Genomic DNA, 19,374 nt, shown 5'->3' with positions numbered 1-19,374 from the left:
CTCTCTTTCTTTCTTTCTTGTCTTTCTTTCTTTCTTTCCGTCTTTCCATCTTTCTTTCTGTTTTTCTTTCCGTCTTTCTTTCTTCCTTCCTTTCCTCCTTTCTTCCTTTCTTGACAGAGTTTTGCTCTGTCACCCAGGCTGGAGTGCAATGGTAAGATCTCAGCTCACTGCAACCTCCACCTCCCGGGTTCAAGCGATTCTCCTGCCTCAGCCTCCTGAGTAGCTGGGATTATAGGTGCGTGCCACCACGCCACCATGCCCGGCTAATTTTTGTATTTTTAGTAGAGATGGGGTTTCACCATGTTGGTCAGGCTGGTCTTGAACTCCCAAACTCAGGTGATCCGCCCACCTTGGCCTCCCAAAGTGCTGGGATTACAGGCGTGAGCCACCATGCCCAGCCTTGATGGCTCTTTCTATAGGCCCATCCCTCCACACCCCTTTAGTCTGGAACTTTGCTGTGACAAATCCTGGTCTCCACAAACTATTTCTTAATTCCTCCCTTGGTCTCTGGATTTTGACTGAAATTGTTATTCTGTTGCCTTTAATTTCAAACTATCAGCGTGGAGAGGATCCTGGAGTTGATCAGGTCAGTCTCCTCATTGTACATGTAAGGAGGCATGGAGTCTATACCTGTAGCTCTCTACTTCCAATTTTGGGCAACCTTTCCTTGAGGCTTCTTTGCGGGAGTATTTAGGGACACTGATGGATAGTCTCTCCCTGCTCTTTTTCCTCAGATGGCTTGGTGTAATGTCCCCTGAGGGAGAAAGATAAACTGGATGACTTGCGTAATTATATTATTACAAAGCATTTGCGCCGCAAAGTTTCCTGGCCATTCCACTTTTATCTGTGTTTAAGAGAAAAAATAATTCTTAATATTGAACCATCTTTGAAAATATCCTTTTAAATATAAAACTGGAAAAAGTAAGCATCTTCATTCAATGTCAAACAACTTCCTAGTTTGAAGTGGGTTGGTTTGCAGGTTGGTGTGATAGCATTGGCGAGGGGGTTGGCTTACAGTAAAAAAAGTTGGGAAATCGGCCGGGCGCGGTGGCTCAAGCCTGTAATCCCAGCACTTTGGGAGGCCGAGACGGGCGGATCACGAGGTCAGGAGATCAAGACCATCCTGGCTAACACGGTGAAACCCCGTCTCTACTAAAAAAAAAAGACAAAAAACTAGCCGGGCGAGGTGGCGGGCGCCTGTAGTCCCAGCTACTCGGGAGGCTGAGGCAGGAGAATGGCGTAAACCCGGGAGGCAGAGCTTGCAGTGAGCTGAGATCCGGCCACTGCACTCCAGCCTGGGCGACAGAGCGAGACTCTGCCTCAAAAAAAAAAAAAAAAAAGTTGGGAAATCAAGGAAGGATATTTATTTTCTTGGTACATTCTGGGTCTTTAAGGGGTGGGTGGGGAAAGGAGGGGGGAGATTTGTATCTTCATTTTGGGAATTCTGCTCTGGGCTGCCTGCCAGCTATAAATCTTCAAGTTAGAAATCTTCCACCCCGTGGCCGGGTGCAGTGGCTCATGCCTGTAATCCCAGCACTTTGGGAGGGCAAGGTAGGTGGATCACCTGAAGTCAGGAGTTCAAGACCAGCCTGACCAAAATGGAGAAACCCCTTCTCTACTAAAAATACAAAATTAGCCGGGCATGGTGGTGCATGCCTGTAACCCCAGCTACTTGGGAGGCTGAGACAGGAGAATCGTTTGAACCCGGAAGACAGAGGTTGCAGTGAGCCGAGATCGAGCCCACTCCAGCCTGGGCAACAAGAGCGAAACTCTGTCTCCAAAAAAAGAAAAAGAAATCCTCCACCCCATGCCCCAGGTTCACAGAGAGCCCGGGTCTCCTTTGGGTTCTATAGCACAGGGGATCATGACTGATCTTTATCAATGCACAAAGGCTGGGAATAGTCATGGGATCTGTCAAGGGACTGCCCTGTACGTTTGTCAGGGAGGCAGAATGTGTGATCTCCAGGAAAGTTTGGACATGTTATTTAGAGATTTTCTGTGGTCTAGTGGACTTTGGCCAGCTTCAGAAGCATCTGCAGTGCCAGTGTTGAGGGGCACCTGCATTGTCTATTCTTCTGCCAGTGTGAAGGGGTTCTGAGCACTGTAGTGGTTCTGCAGGGAAACAGGGCATGGCTATTTTTTTTTTTTTTTTTTTTGGCTGTCACCATGACTGCAGAGCACTGCTGGCATTTTGGCCGGGTTGGGGTGAGGTGGCAGCAGGCAGAGACAGTAAACACACTATGGTGTGTTAGACATTCTCCGTACAATAAAGCATTGTCTTAACCCAATGCTGTAAGTCTCCCTCTATCCCCACGGGAAATACTGAATTAAAGTCACACCTATCTTAGCCCAGGAAGAGGAGAGGTAACCCAGGAATTGTTTTATAGCAATTTGAGCTGTGTTCACCAAACAGTGGTCTTTGTAATAGCCTGAATGCAGATAATAAGAATTTACTAGGCTTTAAGAGCTTATAAAAAAAAAAACCTTTTCTTGATAATTCCAAGAAGAGTGTTGTATGGAGAAAGGCTACAACTGAATAAAGATCTTTTTTTTTTTTCCTGCAACATCCACCTCCCGGGTTCAAGCGATTATCCTGCCTCAGCTTCTCGAGTAGCTGGGATTACAGGTGCCCCCCACCATGCCTGGCTAATTTTTATATTTTTAGTAGAGACGAGTTTCACCATGTTGGCCAGGCTGGTCTCGAATTCCTGACCTCAGGTGATCCGCCCGCCTCAGCCTCCCAAAGTGTTGGGATTACGGATGTGAGCCACCATGCCTGGCAACTGAATATAGATCTTAATGTAGGGTAACATCTACCTGTAGAAGTCACATGGCATTAGTGATGCTCTGAATGTAGTTCTTTTTAGAAGTAAAAACAAAACCGTCCCCATGTTAGGCTTCTTTGATGGTGAAGTGGCAAAGGAGCCCAAATAAAGAGCTTTGTTTTCCGGAAATTATGTTAATCCAAAGAATTTATAGAGTAGAATATTTACTCTTGAGGCTTTTTCTTTTTGAGATAGAGTCTCACTTTCTCACCCAGACTAGAGTACGGTAGCGTGATCTCAGCTCACTGCAACCTCTGCCTCCTGAGTGTCAAGCGATTTTCCTGCCTCACCCTCCTGAGTAGCTGGGATTACAGCTGCCGGCCACCACACCTGGCTAATTTTGTATTTTTAGGAAAGACGAGGTTTCATGTTGGCCAGGTCTGGAACTCCTGACCTCAAAGGATCCACCCACCTCAGCCTCCCAAAGTGCCGGGATTACAGGTGTGAACCACACTGCACCTGGCCTATTCTGAGCCTCGTAAACAATGAATGTTACCTTTCAAATGAAAATTTCTGATACTGATCTCTTCTTAAAATTAAAAACTTGTATTTTCCCCTCTGGAAACTATACACTGTACTAAATCAAAACTTGTATGCGCAGAATATGTGCCCCTCTTTTTTTTTTTTTTTTGAGGCAGAGTACCTCTGTCACTCAGGCTGAAGTGCACTGGTGTGATCATGCTCACTGCAACCTCCCAGGCTCAATCTATTCTCCTGCTTCAGCCTCACCAGTAGCTAGGACTGGGGCATGTGCCACCACACCTGGCTAATTTTTGTATATTTGTAGGAATGGTTTTGCCATGTTGTCCAAGCTGGTCTCGCACTGCTGGGCTCAAGCGATCTGCCTGCCACAGCCTCCCAAAGTACTGAGGATTACAGGTGTGACCCACCCACCAGACCTCTTTTTTTTTTTCCCAATTTAAGTTCTAGAATTTACATAGAGCCTGGCATTTTCGGTTTATTACATATATATACATGTGCCATGTTGATTGTGCTGTACCCATTAATTTCGTCGTTTACGTGGGTATATCCATGTGCTATCCCTCCCCCTCCCCCCACCCCTGACAGGCCCCAGTGTGATGTTCCCCACTCCCACCCTGTGTCCAAGTGTTTTCATTGTTCGGTTTTCCACCTCACAGTGTGAGGAACTGTCACGATTGTTTGGTTTTCTAATCACTTCGCGATGGATTTTGCTCCAGAATGATGGGTTTCCTAGAAACTGCATCAAATTGTCCCTACAAAGGGCCATGGAACTCATCCCTTTTTATGAAACATAGAGTATTCCACTTAAATTCCATGGTGTATATGTGCCACATTTTCTTAATCCAGTCTATCATTGATGGACATTTGGGTTGGTTCCAAGTCTTTGCTATTGTGAATAGTGCTGCAGTAAACATACACGTGCGTGTGTCTTTATAGCAGCACGATTTATAATCCTTTGGGTATATATCCAGTAATGGGATGGCTGGGTCAAATGGTATTTCTAGTTCTAGATCCTTGAGGAATCTCCACTGTCTTCCACAATGGTTGAACGAGTTTACAGTCCCACCAACAGTGTAAAAGTGTTCCTATTTCTCCACATCCTCTCCAGCACCTGTTGTTTCCTGACTTTTTGATGATCGCCATTCTAACTGGTGTGAGATGGTATCTTATTGTGGTTTTGATTTGCATTTCTCTGATGGCCAGTGATGATGAGCATTTTTTCATGTGTCTGTTGGCTGCATAAATGTCTTCTTTTGAGAAGTGTCTGTTCGTATTCTTTGCCCACTTTTTGATGGGGTTGTTTGATTTTTTTTTCTTGTGAATTTGTTTAAATTCTTTGTAGATTCTGGATATTGGCCCTTTGTCAGATGGATAGATTGCAAAAATTTTCTCCCATTCTGTAGGTTGCCTGTTCACTCTGATGGTAGTTTCTTTTGCTGTGCAGAAGCTCTTTAGTTTAATTAGATCCCATTTGTCAATTTTGCCAGCCAGGCCACTCTTAAATGTCGGATCAGGTGTTGTGTTCCTTGGGTGCGCAGTCACCGGGAGGTGTTTCTGTCTTTGTCTGACCAGGCACACAGGAGGTGGAGTGGCGTGGGTCTGGATTAGCATCCGTCGTTTCAAAGCAGAAATGAAAATGATGCTGTTGTGCTTGAGCGGATCACAAAAGAAGCAGCAAACTTGGATCTCAGTGGCTTCTGTATGAGGAAAGCGTTTTCTTGTTTATCTCTGTCTCATTGATCTCTTCTCTCTTTGGGAAAGAGGATGAGATTGCACAGTGTTGCTCCATGGGGTTCGCTGGATTGAGATGAGTGTGTGTCCCACCTTCCCATGAGCAGACCAGCTTCTTGAGTACCAACACGCCCTGCCCATGTCAGGCCAGCTCAGAAGCTACCTGATGGCAGGATTGTTGCCTGTGTCAGTGAGTCCCCAGTGCTTAGAATCGGGCCTAACACGTAGTGGGCCTTCAGTAAATATTTGCTAAATCAATCTCTAAAGTTAGCTGGAACGCTAAGTATGGTATATATTTCTATTTGCTTAAAATGTTCTGTGTTTTTGTTTTGTGGAGACGAGGTCTTGCTGTGTTGCCCAGGCTCTTCTCAAACTCCTGGCCTCAAGGGATCCTCTCACCCACCCCTTCCTCTCAACGTGTTATAGGCATGAGCCACTACCTCTGGCCTGTTTTTGTTTTCAGAAAAAATAAATTATTTTGCCCCCTGCAAGGCAGATTTTCTAACATTTTACCTTTCTAGGTCTCAGGGAAGTGGCAGAATTTTTTATTACATCGACTGCTACTCTGTTAAATTTCCAAACAGCAAGCCTTGTTCTGCTATAGACTATCACAGTAAATAACTGCGACTTTTGCTTTCACTCCCTTGCTTTCTGTTGCCATCTCTGGGTTCGTTGCTTTTGATTCCCTCTGAGCAAGACTAGTCAAAAGGAGGGAAAGAGAAAGTGAAATTAGAAAACTATTCTAACGTTTGAGGGAGGAGAGGCAAAAAGCAATACTGAAAACCAAGATATCTTACTTCTCTACCTACAAACTTCTTTGCATAAAATGATCTAATGCAATCCGTGTAAAATGATATCAACTATAGAATCAGCCAGCCAATTTTGGAATAAGGAGAGATATTAAAATAGATTGCTTTGATTTAAGTCACCTGAACGGTAGGTTACATCTCGTCAGAGTACTGGCCAGCCGGCTTTCGCCTTCGTTCCATGTTAATAAGCCCAGCTGACTTTTGTTTGTTTCTTAGTTTGACATCAACAACAAGATCGAGTTCCGACGCTCTGCAGGGGCGATATGCAGCTCCTGAGCTGGAAGTAAGTTCATTTCCTTTTCCTGTTCTGCTTCATCTCAGAAGATCCATTTCTCAGGAGGACCTTTTGTGTTTGTGTCTTTATCAATCTGCATTCCATGATCCTGTTTTTCTGCTTGGGAAAAAAGAGATTTTTGTATAGAAAAATAAATGCTGGCCGGATGTGGTGGCTCACACTTGTAATCCCAGCACTTTGGGAGGCTGAGGCGGGTGGATCACCTGAGGTCAGGAGTTCAAGACTAGCCTGGCCAACATGGTGAAACCCCATCTCTACTAAAAATACAAAAATCAGCCAGGTGTGGTGGCTCACACCTATAGTCCCAGCTACTTGGGAGGCTGAGACACGAGATTCACTTGAACCCTGGTGGCAGAGGTTGCAGTGAGCCAAGATCATACCACTGCACTCCAGCGTGGGCAACAGAGTGAAACTTTGACTCAAAAAAATAAAAGAAAAAGGAAAAATAAATGCTTTCCTGCTTTCCTTTGTATGCTATGGGATTAAAATGAATCAGTCCATTCTTGATTTTCTGTAAGAAAGCTGGCCTTTTGGGTGGCATCCTGCCACTCGCCCCCAAACAGAGGCTTGGGTAACCTTGTCAGGCTGCACCCTGCACTCTTCCCTTGCCATAATGGGGTCTGGATGGGTTTTATTTTAACTTCTGATCCATCCACCTGTTTCATACTTGTCTGTGCCCTCCATACACAGCATGGCTGTGAGATTATGTAATAACTGTTTGGAAGGAAGGAGAGAGGAAAGGGAAGGAACTGTATCTGCTCTGCCTGACGCTGATGAACGCTGTTGACACTGTTGAACTGAATGTCAGTTCCATCAGGTGGGCGTTTTGTCAGGTAGAGTGTTATGAACAGTACATTGGTTGCCTGCACATCCAGAGCCTCCAGGTGTTCAGCAGGTGCCTGTCAGTCAACAAAATGTCTGTTACTTTCTTAATTGTGCAAAGGTCTTTCTGGGGCTCTCATCTACCAACATCAGAAGGGTCTAATCAGATGGAGGCAGCCAGGGAAAGACTCAGCTGTGACCCAAGAATGAAAAGAACCAGGGGTTCCAAGCATGACTAGGACTTACAGCACTTGCTATGTCCCAGGCACTGTTCTAAGTTCTTCCTATGTGATTTCACTTAATCCTCATAAAAACCCAGTGACGTGCTGTTACCTCCATTTTACAGAGGGGAAAACCAGCAGAGTGAAGTCATTTAAGCCTCACAGGTTTTGATTTGCCAGAATGTAAACCGTGTACTCTGGCCCCAGAGTCTGTGTTCTTGACCACTGCTGCCCAGGAGCTGAGCTGCTGAACCCTGGTTCTTCCTGCTGACTGGGGGCAGCTGGCATCCGGCCACCGCGTGCGTTCTAATAGCTTTCCGTGGATGGAAAAGCCCTGGTGTCTGTCCAGATATGGGCACTTCACTCTGCAGCTGGATGTCTGGGGATGGAATGGTCTCTCTTGCACCTGACCTGGAGATAGTGAGCCATTATGAAGGGTTGTCAGTCTGCCAGCATCATTCTCCAACTCTTTCTGTTGCCCAAAGGAGAAAACTGTGCTGAGTTTGAATAGGTTACTGCCTATTATACAGAAGAGAATGGTCTGTAGAAGGGGTGTTTGTTCTCACCATTGACTAGGTGACCACCTGCTGAGGTTGTATGGTTATGGTTTCAATGTCCCTATTGTGTACAGAGTTCAAGCTCAAAGAACAGCAAGTCTCCAAGTTAGATTGAAGAGAGGATGTTTTTCTTCTCAGTCTGAGGGAAAATGTCCTAGTATTTCCTTCTGAACTGGAGAGCATGCAGGATGGAAGTTGGTTTGCTCTCCTGCATCACATTTCACAGGATACAACTTTGAAAGTGAGAGTTCATAGTTTCTTACAGTAACTTGAGCTTCAAAAGAACTAAGACCTCAGCATACCATGTCTTGAGCCCACTGAATGAATTAGTGGTTTTTAGACCATGCCACTTAATCCAAGCTCCTGTTAAGGCTAATACCTCTGTTAAAGGTTTCCTTGCCAAGCAGGGAAACAAGGGCTTGGCCTTGATATGCAAATGAGATGAAGGCTCAAGCTCTCATATTCTCATCCTTGGCTCTCTGTTCTTTGTAGTTGAAATATCTTCAGCCACAAAGTGCTAAGGGCACTGCACTTCCCAGGCAGTCTTCATACTCTGTTTACCAGAGTCTTTCTGAAATCACGTACTTTTTTTCTTTTCTTTTTATTTTATTTTATTTTATTTTTTTGAGACAGGGCCTCTGTCACCCAGGCTGGAGTGCAGTGGTGGGATCACAGCTTACTGCAGCCTCAAACTCATAGGCTTAAGCAGTCTTCCTCCCTCAGCCTCCCAGATAGCTGGGAATACACATAATCTGGTTTTTTTTAATTAAGTTTATTGTTTTGAGTAGGTAAGAAATAATGGCTGGGTGCGGTGGCTCACGCCTGTAATCCCAGCACTTTCAGAGGCCAAGGCCGGCAGATCACCTGAGGCCTGGAGTTTGAGACCAGCCTGACCAACATGGAGAAACCCTGTCTCTACTAAAAATACAAAATTAACCAGGTGTGGTGGCACATGTCTGTAATCCCAGCTACTCAGGAGGCTGAGGCAGGAGAATTGCTTGAACCCGGGAGGCAGAGTTTGCAGTGAGCCAAGATCGTGCCATTGCACTCCAGCCTGGGCAACAAGAGTGAAACTCCATCTCAAAAAAAAAAAAAAAAGAAAAGAAAAGAAATAATGATAAAAAAAATTCACAGGGTACCAGAGATGCTTCAAAGGCAAGCATTCCCTCCATCCCTGTCCACGGCCCATGCAACAGCTTGATTTTGATAGGAAACATGGGTAGGCTGCTTCCAGATTCCTTCGCTTTATGATTTCAGATTCTACCGGCTTCACCAAGCTCCTAGACACCACGTGTTACTATTGTGAATCATGGATCTTGGCGTCCCCATCCTGCATTCGTCTGTCCCAGCTCTGACACTAAGCTAGTTTGGTGACTTTGGCCAGTTAACCTGCCTGACCTGTTTCCTCAGCCGTACGCAGGATAATCATAAGCCCAATGCAAAGGTCAAAGAGGATTTAATGAAACAGCATTGAAGGCAAAGCACGAGAAGGGAACACCGGGGGAGTGGGGCTCTTGTCACATTCATTGGGTTTCACATTAAGTTCTCCAGAAGCAGAGGCTGAGGCAGTTTGTTGCGTGGGGTATTTATTAAATTCAGCACATGTGGAGGGAGAAGGGGAAGGAGGCAAAATTGGGCAGAGGGTGAAGTTGAAGGACAGTGCAGCTGGACAAAGCCTCCCTAACCCCAGGGGCCATGATGGCATGGCCTTTACCCCTGCCGTGATCAGCCAGTCCATGGCGGTTACCCAAGAAGGGTAAAGGAGCTGCTGTCTCAAGGCTCTGCTGCCAGCATTCACAGTAGCAGGAAAAAGCATCAAGTCCATGGATGAGGATCTCTGGCACATGTCCCTCCATGGTGTTTCCTGTCACCAACGCCCAGCACACCTGGGAAAGAACAGTCCACATCTTTTGAAGGGATACATGCAATTCAGGGCCTGGGAGGTTGTTCAAATAAGGGTTACTGCTGCCTTACTGAGGTGGACTAGAAATAGAACACAAGCCGCCTGACTGTTGCTTTTGCTTTCACAGATAGCCCGCTGTTGTTTTTGCTTCAGTCCTGGTGGAGAGGGTAAGCAGAGTACTTTTATTCTTTGCATCTGTGTGACACTGCGGTCCTATAGCTCTAATCTGTTGTCATTTGGGATTCAGACACAAATAACTTGAATAGTAAGGGGAAATTTATTCTAAAGCTGATTGACTGCTTGTATACTTTTCACATTCTTCCTGAAGGATAGCTGAGTTTAGTTTGTGTTGTTATTCTGGTAGGGAGAACCAGTCCAAATTTTGGTTTATATGTAAGTTAAATTATACAGTGAGATTTAGCGAATCAGAAAGCACATTTTAAAAAAAGGAATGATTTGGAAAATACCAAGAGGTCCTGATACCTTATTTTGGGGCCATTTCATTCCTTCACCTTACTTTCCTTCTTGGATTGGAGGATTCCAAGGGCTTAAGAACTAACTCTTGTTTTACTCTCTCTCAGTTTCTGCAAAGCTTATAGTAAGTTTTACGTCTTTAGGGGTTTTTAAGGGTTCTCTTTCTGTTAAAATAAATGTGGCAGACCAGGCGCAATGGCTTATGCCTATAATCCCAGCACTTTGGGAGGTTGAGGCAGGTGGATCACCTGAGGTCAGGAGTTTGAGACCAGCCTGGCCAACATGGCGAAACCCTGTCTCTACTAAAAAATAATACAAAATTAGCCTGGCCTGGTGGCGTGCGCCTGTAATCCCAGCTACTCGGGAGGCTGAGACAGGAGAATGTCTTGAACCTGGGAGGCGGAGGTTGCAGTGACCCATGATCGCACCACTGTACTCCAGCCTGGGCAAAAAGAGCAAAACTCCATCTCAAAAAATAAATAAATAAAAACAAATGTGGCATTAGGTAACTCTTCCTATTATGGGAGTTGCTAGGGTGGGGTGGGGGTTTTGTGCTTAGGGCACAGATTGAAGTTACCAGAGGGTACAGATGGCTTTCTGGCATCTTTTCTACTGACAGCCCTGTAGAATTAGCAAGTGTGGCTTTGCTGAATGGTAAACACACACATTCACTCACTGAGCCTGGGCTCCCTTTGTGCTTCACAGACACTGAAGAGCAGCAGCAGGGGAAGGAGGGACCACGGGTCATTTATGACGAGAAGAAAGGCACCGTCTACATCTACTCCTACTTCCACTTCGTGTTCTTCCTGGCTTCCCTGTATGTGATGATGACCGTCACCAACTGGTTCAAGTGAGTGGCCCATTTGCTTGGGTATTTTTGAAGTGAAGTCTTAAAGTTAAGAGTTAAGTGCTGTTGATGTTTGTTTGTTTGCGAAGGAGTCTCACTCCGTTGCCCAGGTGGAGTGCAGTGGCACAATCCTGGCTCACTGCAACCTCTGCCTCCCAGGTTCAAGCGATTCTCGTGCTTCAGCCTCCCGAGTAGCTGGGATTACATGCACGCGCCACCACGCCTAGCCAATTTTTGTACTTTTAGTAGAGACGGGGTTTTGCCATGTTGGCCAGGCTGGTCTTGAACTCCTGACCTCAAGTGATCCACCTGCCTTGGCCTCCCAAAGTGCTGGGATTATAAGCGAGTTCCGAGTTTTAACAGTGGACGGATATGTTTTAACCCTGGAAACTGGTGATGCTATGGAAACTTTAAGAAAATGGAAGGTTAGCTCTATATGGACAGTCTGGAAAACATGGTAATGGAGGAAAAATGGGAATTCCTAAGCATTCATCTGCCTTTCAGAAACAGAAAATATCCCTTTTTTTCTACTTCAAATTTTGTATATGTTCTTCCCCATTTTTCTTCATTTTCATCACAAAAGTTGGAAACATCTTTTTTTAAAATACAAACTAAATGTGTAATTATGAAAAGTAACAATGTGGTACCCCACCCACCTCTACTCCCCCCACACAGATAACCACTGCTAGGATGTGTATTCCTTTTCTGTGCATTTATAAACCTACGTAATTTTTTTTTTTTTTTTAGATGGAGTCTTGCTCTGTCGCCCAGACTGGAGTGCAGTGGCACAATCTCGGCTCACTGCAACCTCCGCCCCTGGGTTCAAGTGATTCTCCTGCCTCAGCCTTTCTAGTAGCTGGGACTACAGGCACTGCTACCACGCTGGCTAATTTTTTTTTTTTAGTAGAGATGGGATTTCACCATATTGGCCAGGCTGGTCTTGAACTCCTGACTTTGTGATCCACCCGCCTCGGCCTCCCAAAGTGCTGAGATTACAGGCATGAGCCACCGCACCTGGCTAATTTTTTTTTTTTTAATGTAAATGTCATTGTACATGTTTTCCCCTGGAGGCTTTTTTTTTTTTTTTTAAACTTGGCAGTACATGATTGACCTGATCTTCCCTATCACTATACAGAGGTTCATACTTTTTCTGCAGGTCCACAGCTTCGGTTGTATCATAATTTGTTTGACTGCTAAGTTAAGCTTAGACATGTAGGCTCGTTGTACTTCTTTTTATCATTCATTCAACAGATGTGCAAGTGGCTCCTATGTGCCACACGGTTCTAGGAGGCAGGGTTTATAGTCTAGCGGGAGAGACAGACTATGATCCAAGTCAAATATGGTGTGTTAGATGGTGATGACTATTGGGGAGAAAAATAAAATGAGCAAAGAGAATTGGGGTAGGGGTGGTGGGAGTGGTGGTTTCAAGCACAGTGAGTGGAGAGATTCTTCCTGAAGGAGGAGAGGAGAAGGGAGCTTTAATGCTTCCCAGTGATGCTGTGGGAACTGCTGGAAACTTTTGGCTTGGGAAGCTTAAGAAAAGATAGAGAAAGCTATAATTAAAAAGGCAGGTAATAACAAATGTCGAGGAAGTGGAGAAATTGGAACCCTCTTACATTGCTGGTTTGAATGTGAAATCTACTTTGGAAAAGAGTTTGGCAGCTCCTTAAACAATTAAACATTGAGTTACAATGTAATCCAGCTCTTCCACTCCTGAGCCTGTACCGAAGACAAAAAGAAAACTAGGTCCACAAAACTTACACAGGGATGTTCATACCAGCATCAATTATAATAGTCAAAAAGGGGAAACATCCCAAATGACCATCACCTGGTGACTGCGTAGAACAAGATGTGCTGTATCCATACAATAAGACACTAGTTAGCAATAAAAAGGAATGAAGGACTGACACATGCTACCACATGGCTGAGACTTGGAAATGGTACGTGAGGCAAAAAAACCACACACAAGAGGCCATGTGATTCCTTTTATATCAACTGTCTGGAATAGGCAAATCCATAGAGACAGAAAGTAGATTGGTGAATGCCAGGGATGGGCCGGGGGGCCATGGGGAAGGGGAGAGCACCTAAGAGGTGCATGGTTTCTTTTGGGGGTGATGAGAATGTTTGGAAAAGGGTTGTGTTGATGGTAGCACAAGTCTGTGTATGAATGCATTAAAAGCCGTTGAGTTGTACATTACAAATGGAATGTGAATTAGTGAATTGTATCTCAGTATGTTCCTGCTTTGACTGCGGCTGGGTCTCTTGTTTCCACAGTTACGAAAGTGCCAACATCGAGAGCTTCTTCAGCGGGAGCTGGTCCATCTTCTGGGTCAAGATGGCCTCCTGCTGGATATGCGTGCTGTTGTACCTGTGTACGCTGGTCGCTCCCCTCTGCTGCCCCACCCGGGAGTTCTCTGTGTGACGATATCAGCGGTCCCCTGGGCTTGTGGGCCTACAGCCTGGAAAGTGCCATCTTTTGAACAGTGTCCCAGGGGGTTAAGCAGGGACTGGTGCCCTGTGCCTAAGTGGGTCTGAAAAGGCTGTGAGGGGGGGAAAAAAAAAAAAATCTCCTGATTAACTTTTTACTTTTGAAATTCAAAAAGAAACTACCAGTTTGTCCCAAAGGAACTGAAATTTTCAACCAAACTGATCACAGTTGAAATATCTTACCCCTAGAAACTGGATACTGGTTATGTTGACTTCCTTCTGCATGTTTTTGCCGAAACAGAATTTGGGAGACAGCATCTTTTCACAGGGATACCTGTGAAATACCTTGTGTGGCCAGTCATTCTCATCCTTGGAATAGAAAATATGCCAAAATCTTGAGTCCCCAGCCCCTAACAGAATCCAGACCCCTCTCACTCACTTCTGCCTCTTAAAGCCTTGTCCCCAGGCGGCTTTGAGGACAGGACTCAGCCTGCAGGGCCCCTGGTATTTATAGGGTGCAAGAGGTGGCACCTGCTTTTCAACTGTACCCTCAGTGCTGCCTCCTCATGGCCCCTAAACATCTCCTTTTGAGGTTGTGATGCTGGGAATCACAGACTTCACTCTGCCTGCACCCTTCCCCGAGGTCTCATCTTTTCTGGGTCCCACGTCTTTGTAATAATGTGAAAAAGCACAATTTGCCTGGTCACCCCCCATGTGGTTCTCCACCATATTATCACTACCTGATCCAAGTTACCGCAATAAGTACGGCGCTTATTTATGGTGTTATTCACACGATTATAGAACAAGATTCATGTTGTTTTCTTTGCCTAAGCAACAGAGGGCTATCATTCTTACTTGTTTGTGCTGTTAATAATGATAATACTTTTAGGACCTTAACTGAAAAGCTGCTTCGTGTTGAAGCCCGCTGCATGCACTGCTCTTTCAGGTGTTGAGGCCAGCCCCTCAGTTTCTTCTCCACCTTGAGGCCTTTGAAACTGTAAAAGCAGAAGACGTTTTGTGTTCTGGATCTGTAATGTGACCATACCGTTCAGGTTCATTCTGGCATCCTTGGAGTAGATTCGCTAACGTGAGAATTTCTGAGGTGAGGATCTCAGACACACTGACCAGAGGAAGCCTGTTAGGCAACATGTGGGAGTGGCCGAATATACTTAAAGAGAGGTGGGCAGAGGCAGGTGGATCGCTTGAGGTCAGGAGTTCAAGACCAGCCTGGCTAACACAGTGAAACCCTGTCTCTACTAAAAAGAGAAAAATTAGCCGGGCATGGTAGCGTGTGCCTGTAATCCCAGCTACTCGGAGGCTGAGGCGTGGGAATCACTTGAACCTGGGAGGCGGAGGTTGCAGTGAGCCAAGATCACACTCCACAGGAATTTCCAAAATCCATACTTGCAAAGTAATACAGAAACGTGACTTTTGGCAGCTACCTAAAATGATGCCTATTTTCAGCATTGATGTTCTCAGGCAGGGAAAAGGTTTACTTGCTGGAAACTCCTGTTAGAATTTCATTCGGGATGAAAAGAATCTTCTCGCGCTCTCTGGAAGTGAGGATCTAAGAATAAAAGGCTCAGCCTAGTCATTTTTTTCTGTGCTCTACTGTATGAGTTGGGCAGAATTGAGTGCCACCTAAGCTGAGCTTCCGTGTGCCAAAATGCTGGTGGGTGAAATTAGTGAAATTCTTTCTATTCATTCCTTTGCCTTCTCCCAAGAAAACCCATGGGGAAACAGATTACAGGGGATGAATTCCTTTAGAACTTTCCCTACTTAGAGTGTTTGAGATTCAGTTTCAAAAGGCACTCCATCTGTGTGTGTGGTTAAGAGAGCCTTGTTTTGTAAAGTCCATTAAATTTCGTTTTGTAGGGCAGGAGCTCTGTACTTAGCAGTTCAAAGATTGATCCGGAGTCGCAAAATGAAAGGCTAACTGGTTCCCCGAGGAACCAGTTAGGGTACAGGAGCTCCCAGTTAGGGTACAGGAGCTCCCAGTTAGGGTACAGGAGCTCCGTGGGCCAAGAATGGGCTCAGGGAGTGGGGCTGCGTGTCATCCACAGTAGCTGTGTTGCAGTGGCCTAGGGCCTTGGAGGTTGTCTTTAGGAAACACCCTGAGGAGAAGCAGATCAGGGGCCCGGGCAGTATTGTGACTAGTTTCATTGTTTTCCTCCTGCTGAGGTCTAACAGAGCCTTTACTTTGTCTTCTTGACTGGGTCTGGCTGCCAGCTGGTGTGATTTGAGAAACTGACCTTACGCTCAGTCAAGGTCGAGCTGACAAGGCCTTGGATTCCTTGGCTGGCTGTGGCTGGCCCTTTCCTCTGCAGAAAGCAGCTCAGGGAAGCCCAAGCAAGGGAGTGTGGCCAGTGGAAGGCCCTCGTCACTTCCTTCTGGAGCCAGCCCAGCCACCCCACGTTTTCCAGATGCGTGAGTCTGGTTTGTGGCATCCCGTTCCCTTCTGCTGGTTGGTCTGATGCAGGAGGAAGAGTTACAGTTGCTCTGAATTGTATTCTCAGCTGAAAATGTTAGCACGTGTATCTGGATGAACAAAAGAGATGTGGATGTATCTGAGGATGAGGGACTATCAATGCAAAGTTAATGTTAATGGTTATTAATTCTGATATACAATTCTCAGGCGAGGAGTCAACATTCCTGGATTTAAAGAACCTATAGTTTTGTGCAATTATGATTTAAGAAACTGGAAACATTGTGCCAATGGCTTTGACTTGCTCTAACAATGGTGTTCATTTGATTAACTCACTGATATCTTTTAAAAATAATAGACATTTGCTTCCTATACCTTTTTGTACATGACTTAAAGAGTATATTCCCAGAAGCTGCTGGTCAGACACATTTAGGGATGACAGATGAAGAGGATTTTTTAAAGCTGCATGTGAATATTTCCTCTGTGTCATTTGTCTGATGTAGAAAAGTTTTCCCCTCATTTTTATGAGTAAAAACACTAAGTGGGTGGCGGGGGGTGGGGGTTTTTATGGGAGTGTCATAGCGAGGCATGTTACCTGACTGGAGGCTAGAGGCTGTTTCCATTATAAGCCTTCGGAAACCCAACCACGTCTTTCCTGGGTCTAGCTTTTTTTTAAATACTCATTGGTTACTTTTATTTTTGCCCCCAATTTCTTGGGCAAAAAGCTTCTTCATTTTGTCTGAAGAAATTGTTTGCCAGAGGTATTTGGAGCCTCTCTGAAGGGGAGATAGCGTGGGGGTGGGCTGTGGGGAAGGTGGAGTTATTGGGGTTTTGGGGTTCTGTTTCCGTACAACATTGTTTATTTCCGATTCCTCAGAAGATCCTTCATTATGAATAACCTCAGTGTAATGTTAATTTCCCACCCCGTGCCAAAATTGTCATCTTTGGCCTTTTTTATTTTTTTATTTCTTTTTTTTTTTGGAGATGGGCTCACTCTGTCACCCAGGCTGGAGTGCAGTGACATGATCTTGACTCATGGCAGGCTTGACCTCCTGGGCTCAAGGACCACCTCCCAAGTAGCTGAGACCACAGGTTTGCGCCATCACACCTGGCCAGTTTTTATTTTTTTGTAGAGATGGGGTTGTCCAGGCTGGTCTCAAAACTCCTGAGCTCAAGCAATGTGCCCGCCTTGGCTTCCCAAAGTGCTGGGATTACAGGCATCAACCACTGCACGCAGCCTACCCTCTGCCTTTTTAAGATGACGTATTTATTTAATTTTTGCCATCATTGGTGCTTCACCTTCCTGCGAAGGAAATTCCAGAGCCTGTATTTAAGCTGCCTAGGCTTTTACCCTCCCTTTATTGCCTTTCTAAATAGTATCTCATTTGGTGTACTCTAGTATCCTATACCTCTTGGAAGTGAAAGAGGACCCAACCTACAACTAAGAAGGGACAAACCTTGTACTTAGTAAGACCTTACACACCCGGAAAGAACATGGGCCCTCCTTCTTCAGGGACAATGCAGGAGCCACTTGGCCTGCGGAATTTTCTGAAGGCTATTTTCTGTAACTTGCTAGTTAACTTAGTTTTGCATTTCAGACAGAGGTGTGCTCTGTAATGTTGGGCCTTTGACTTCACAGGACTGGAGAGCTGTCCACACAGATGTTTAGACCTTTCTCTCTCTCTCTCTTTTTTTTTCCTTCCTCAACAAATCTTTCACAGAGGCAGTCATTTTGAAAGGTTGAAATATTTGGCCTTTACCAAAGAGCTTTTTTTTTTCCTTAAGCAAAATCCTTTCAGAAAGAAACAAATGGGGAAGGGCAGATTAAGAATGCATATGTCCCAACCCACTTCTATAAGAGTTTAATCATATTCACATGAGCAAAATGATGGAAGAACTCTTTAAGGTAATCCTTTGGGATAAAGGATCCTGGGACATTCTCTCAGGTAAAGAAAGATTACAGCAGATGCGTAATATATGTCTCGAGAGCTATTTATAAGAAATTTAAGAGGATTGTTTTGTTTTCCTTTATTAAAGATTTAAGCCTTTTTTACTTTGCAAAAAGAAAACTACAAAAGTTTTATAGATATAACTTTGCTAATTTTTTAAACTTTTCTGAAACAATTAGCTGTAGCCAAATTATGTGGTTACGTTTTGCTACGTTAGAATTTGAAAATGCAATATGTCTGGTAAATCTACTGTTTGAAATTTATAATTGTCTCTGATATGATTAGAATTTTGGTAACTTTTAAACGTTGTTTTCCCCCTTTAGTCATGGACTTCTATTTGTTTTTTAATGTTAATTTTTCTATACAGCATCTGAATTGACTAGGCTTTTCCTATGTAAAAAACTCAAAACTTGTTAACTCTGTACTTTAATAAAATTTGAAATTAAAACTATGTTGTTTTTTTCTCTTCTGCTAGATACATATATAATTAAAGTACTCAAGTTAGTTGTTTCGCAGAGATGTTGCCTTCAGATGTTAATGAGGTCTCTCAAGTTTCATGGAGTATATGCTGATCCCTTAATTGACAAATAAAAGATACATATCTGTGGTGTGCAACATGTTTTGAAATATGTATATATTCAGGAATAACCAAATCATGCTAATTAGCATATGTATTACCTCATGTTTTTGTGCTGAGAACATTTAAAAGCTCACAGTAATTTTTTTTTTTTTTTTTTTTTTTTTGGAGACAGAGTCTAGCTCTGTCACCCAGGCTGGGGTGCAGTGGCGTGATCTCGGCTCACTGCAACCACCACCTCCCAGGCTCAAGCGATTCTCCTGCCTCAGCCTCCCAAGTAGCTGGGATTACAGGCATGTGCCACCATGCCCAGGTAATTTTTGTATTTTTAGTAGAGATGGGGTTTCGCTATGTTGGCCAGGCTGGTCTTGAACTCCTGACCACAGGTGATCAGCCCACCTCAGCCTCCCAAACTGCTGGGATTACAGGCGTGAGCCACCGCACCCAGCCTACTCTCAGAATTTTTAAGGTAGTGCAAGTTTCCCAACTAATCACCATGTTACACAGTAGATCTCCTGAACTTACTCCTTCTGGCTGATATTTTGTGTTCTTTGACCAACATCACCCTGAACTCCCCTTCACCCAATCCCCCACCTCCAGCCCCTAGTAACCACCTTTACACTCTGCATCTCTTAAGTCATGGATCAGTAAGATAATGGATCTTAAGATCCATGGATCAGTAAGATCACAAAGTATTTGTCTTTTTGTGCCTGGCTTATTTCACTTAACCGTGTCCTCTAAGTTCCTCCAAGTTGTTGCATGTTGCAGGAGTTCCTTCTTTATGAGGCTGAATTTTTTTTTCTGTTGTGTATATATGCCACTTTTCTTTTCCTTTTTTTTTTTTTTTGAGGCAGAGTCCCACTCTGTCACCCAGGCTGGAGTACAGTGGTGTGATCATGGCTTATTTTGGCTTTGACTTCTTGGACTCAAGCGATCCTCCTGCCTCAGCCTGCCGAGCAGCTAGGACCACAGAGTGCAACACCAAGCCTGACTAATTTTTGTATGTTTTGTAGAGAGAGGGTCTCACTA

At 44.6% G+C, this 19,374-nt stretch overlaps 1 protein-coding gene across 1 annotated transcript in view; it reads left to right on the top strand.

Moving 5' to 3' along the window:
• Positions 1 to 18,383, top strand: part of SERINC5 (serine incorporator 5) — a 119,580-nt gene extending 101,197 nt beyond the window's left edge. Inside the window, exons 9-12 of the mRNA XM_009208684.3 lie at positions 6,065 to 6,131; positions 9,774 to 9,813; positions 10,826 to 10,970; positions 13,242 to 18,383. Coding sequence (XP_009206948.2) covers positions 6,065 to 6,131; positions 9,774 to 9,813; positions 10,826 to 10,970; positions 13,242 to 13,389 — 400 coding nt within the window. The 3' untranslated portion in view covers positions 13,390 to 18,383. The remainder of the gene's footprint in view (positions 1 to 6,064; positions 6,132 to 9,773; positions 9,814 to 10,825; positions 10,971 to 13,241) is intronic.
• The last annotated feature ends 991 nt before the right edge of the window (positions 18,384 to 19,374 follow it).

This window comes from Papio anubis, chromosome 5 (genome assembly GCF_008728515.1).
Source record: "Papio anubis isolate 15944 chromosome 5, Panubis1.0, whole genome shotgun sequence".
NCBI lineage: Eukaryota > Metazoa > Chordata > Mammalia > Primates > Cercopithecidae > Papio > Papio anubis.
This window is presented reverse-complemented; position numbering and strand designations above follow the sequence as displayed.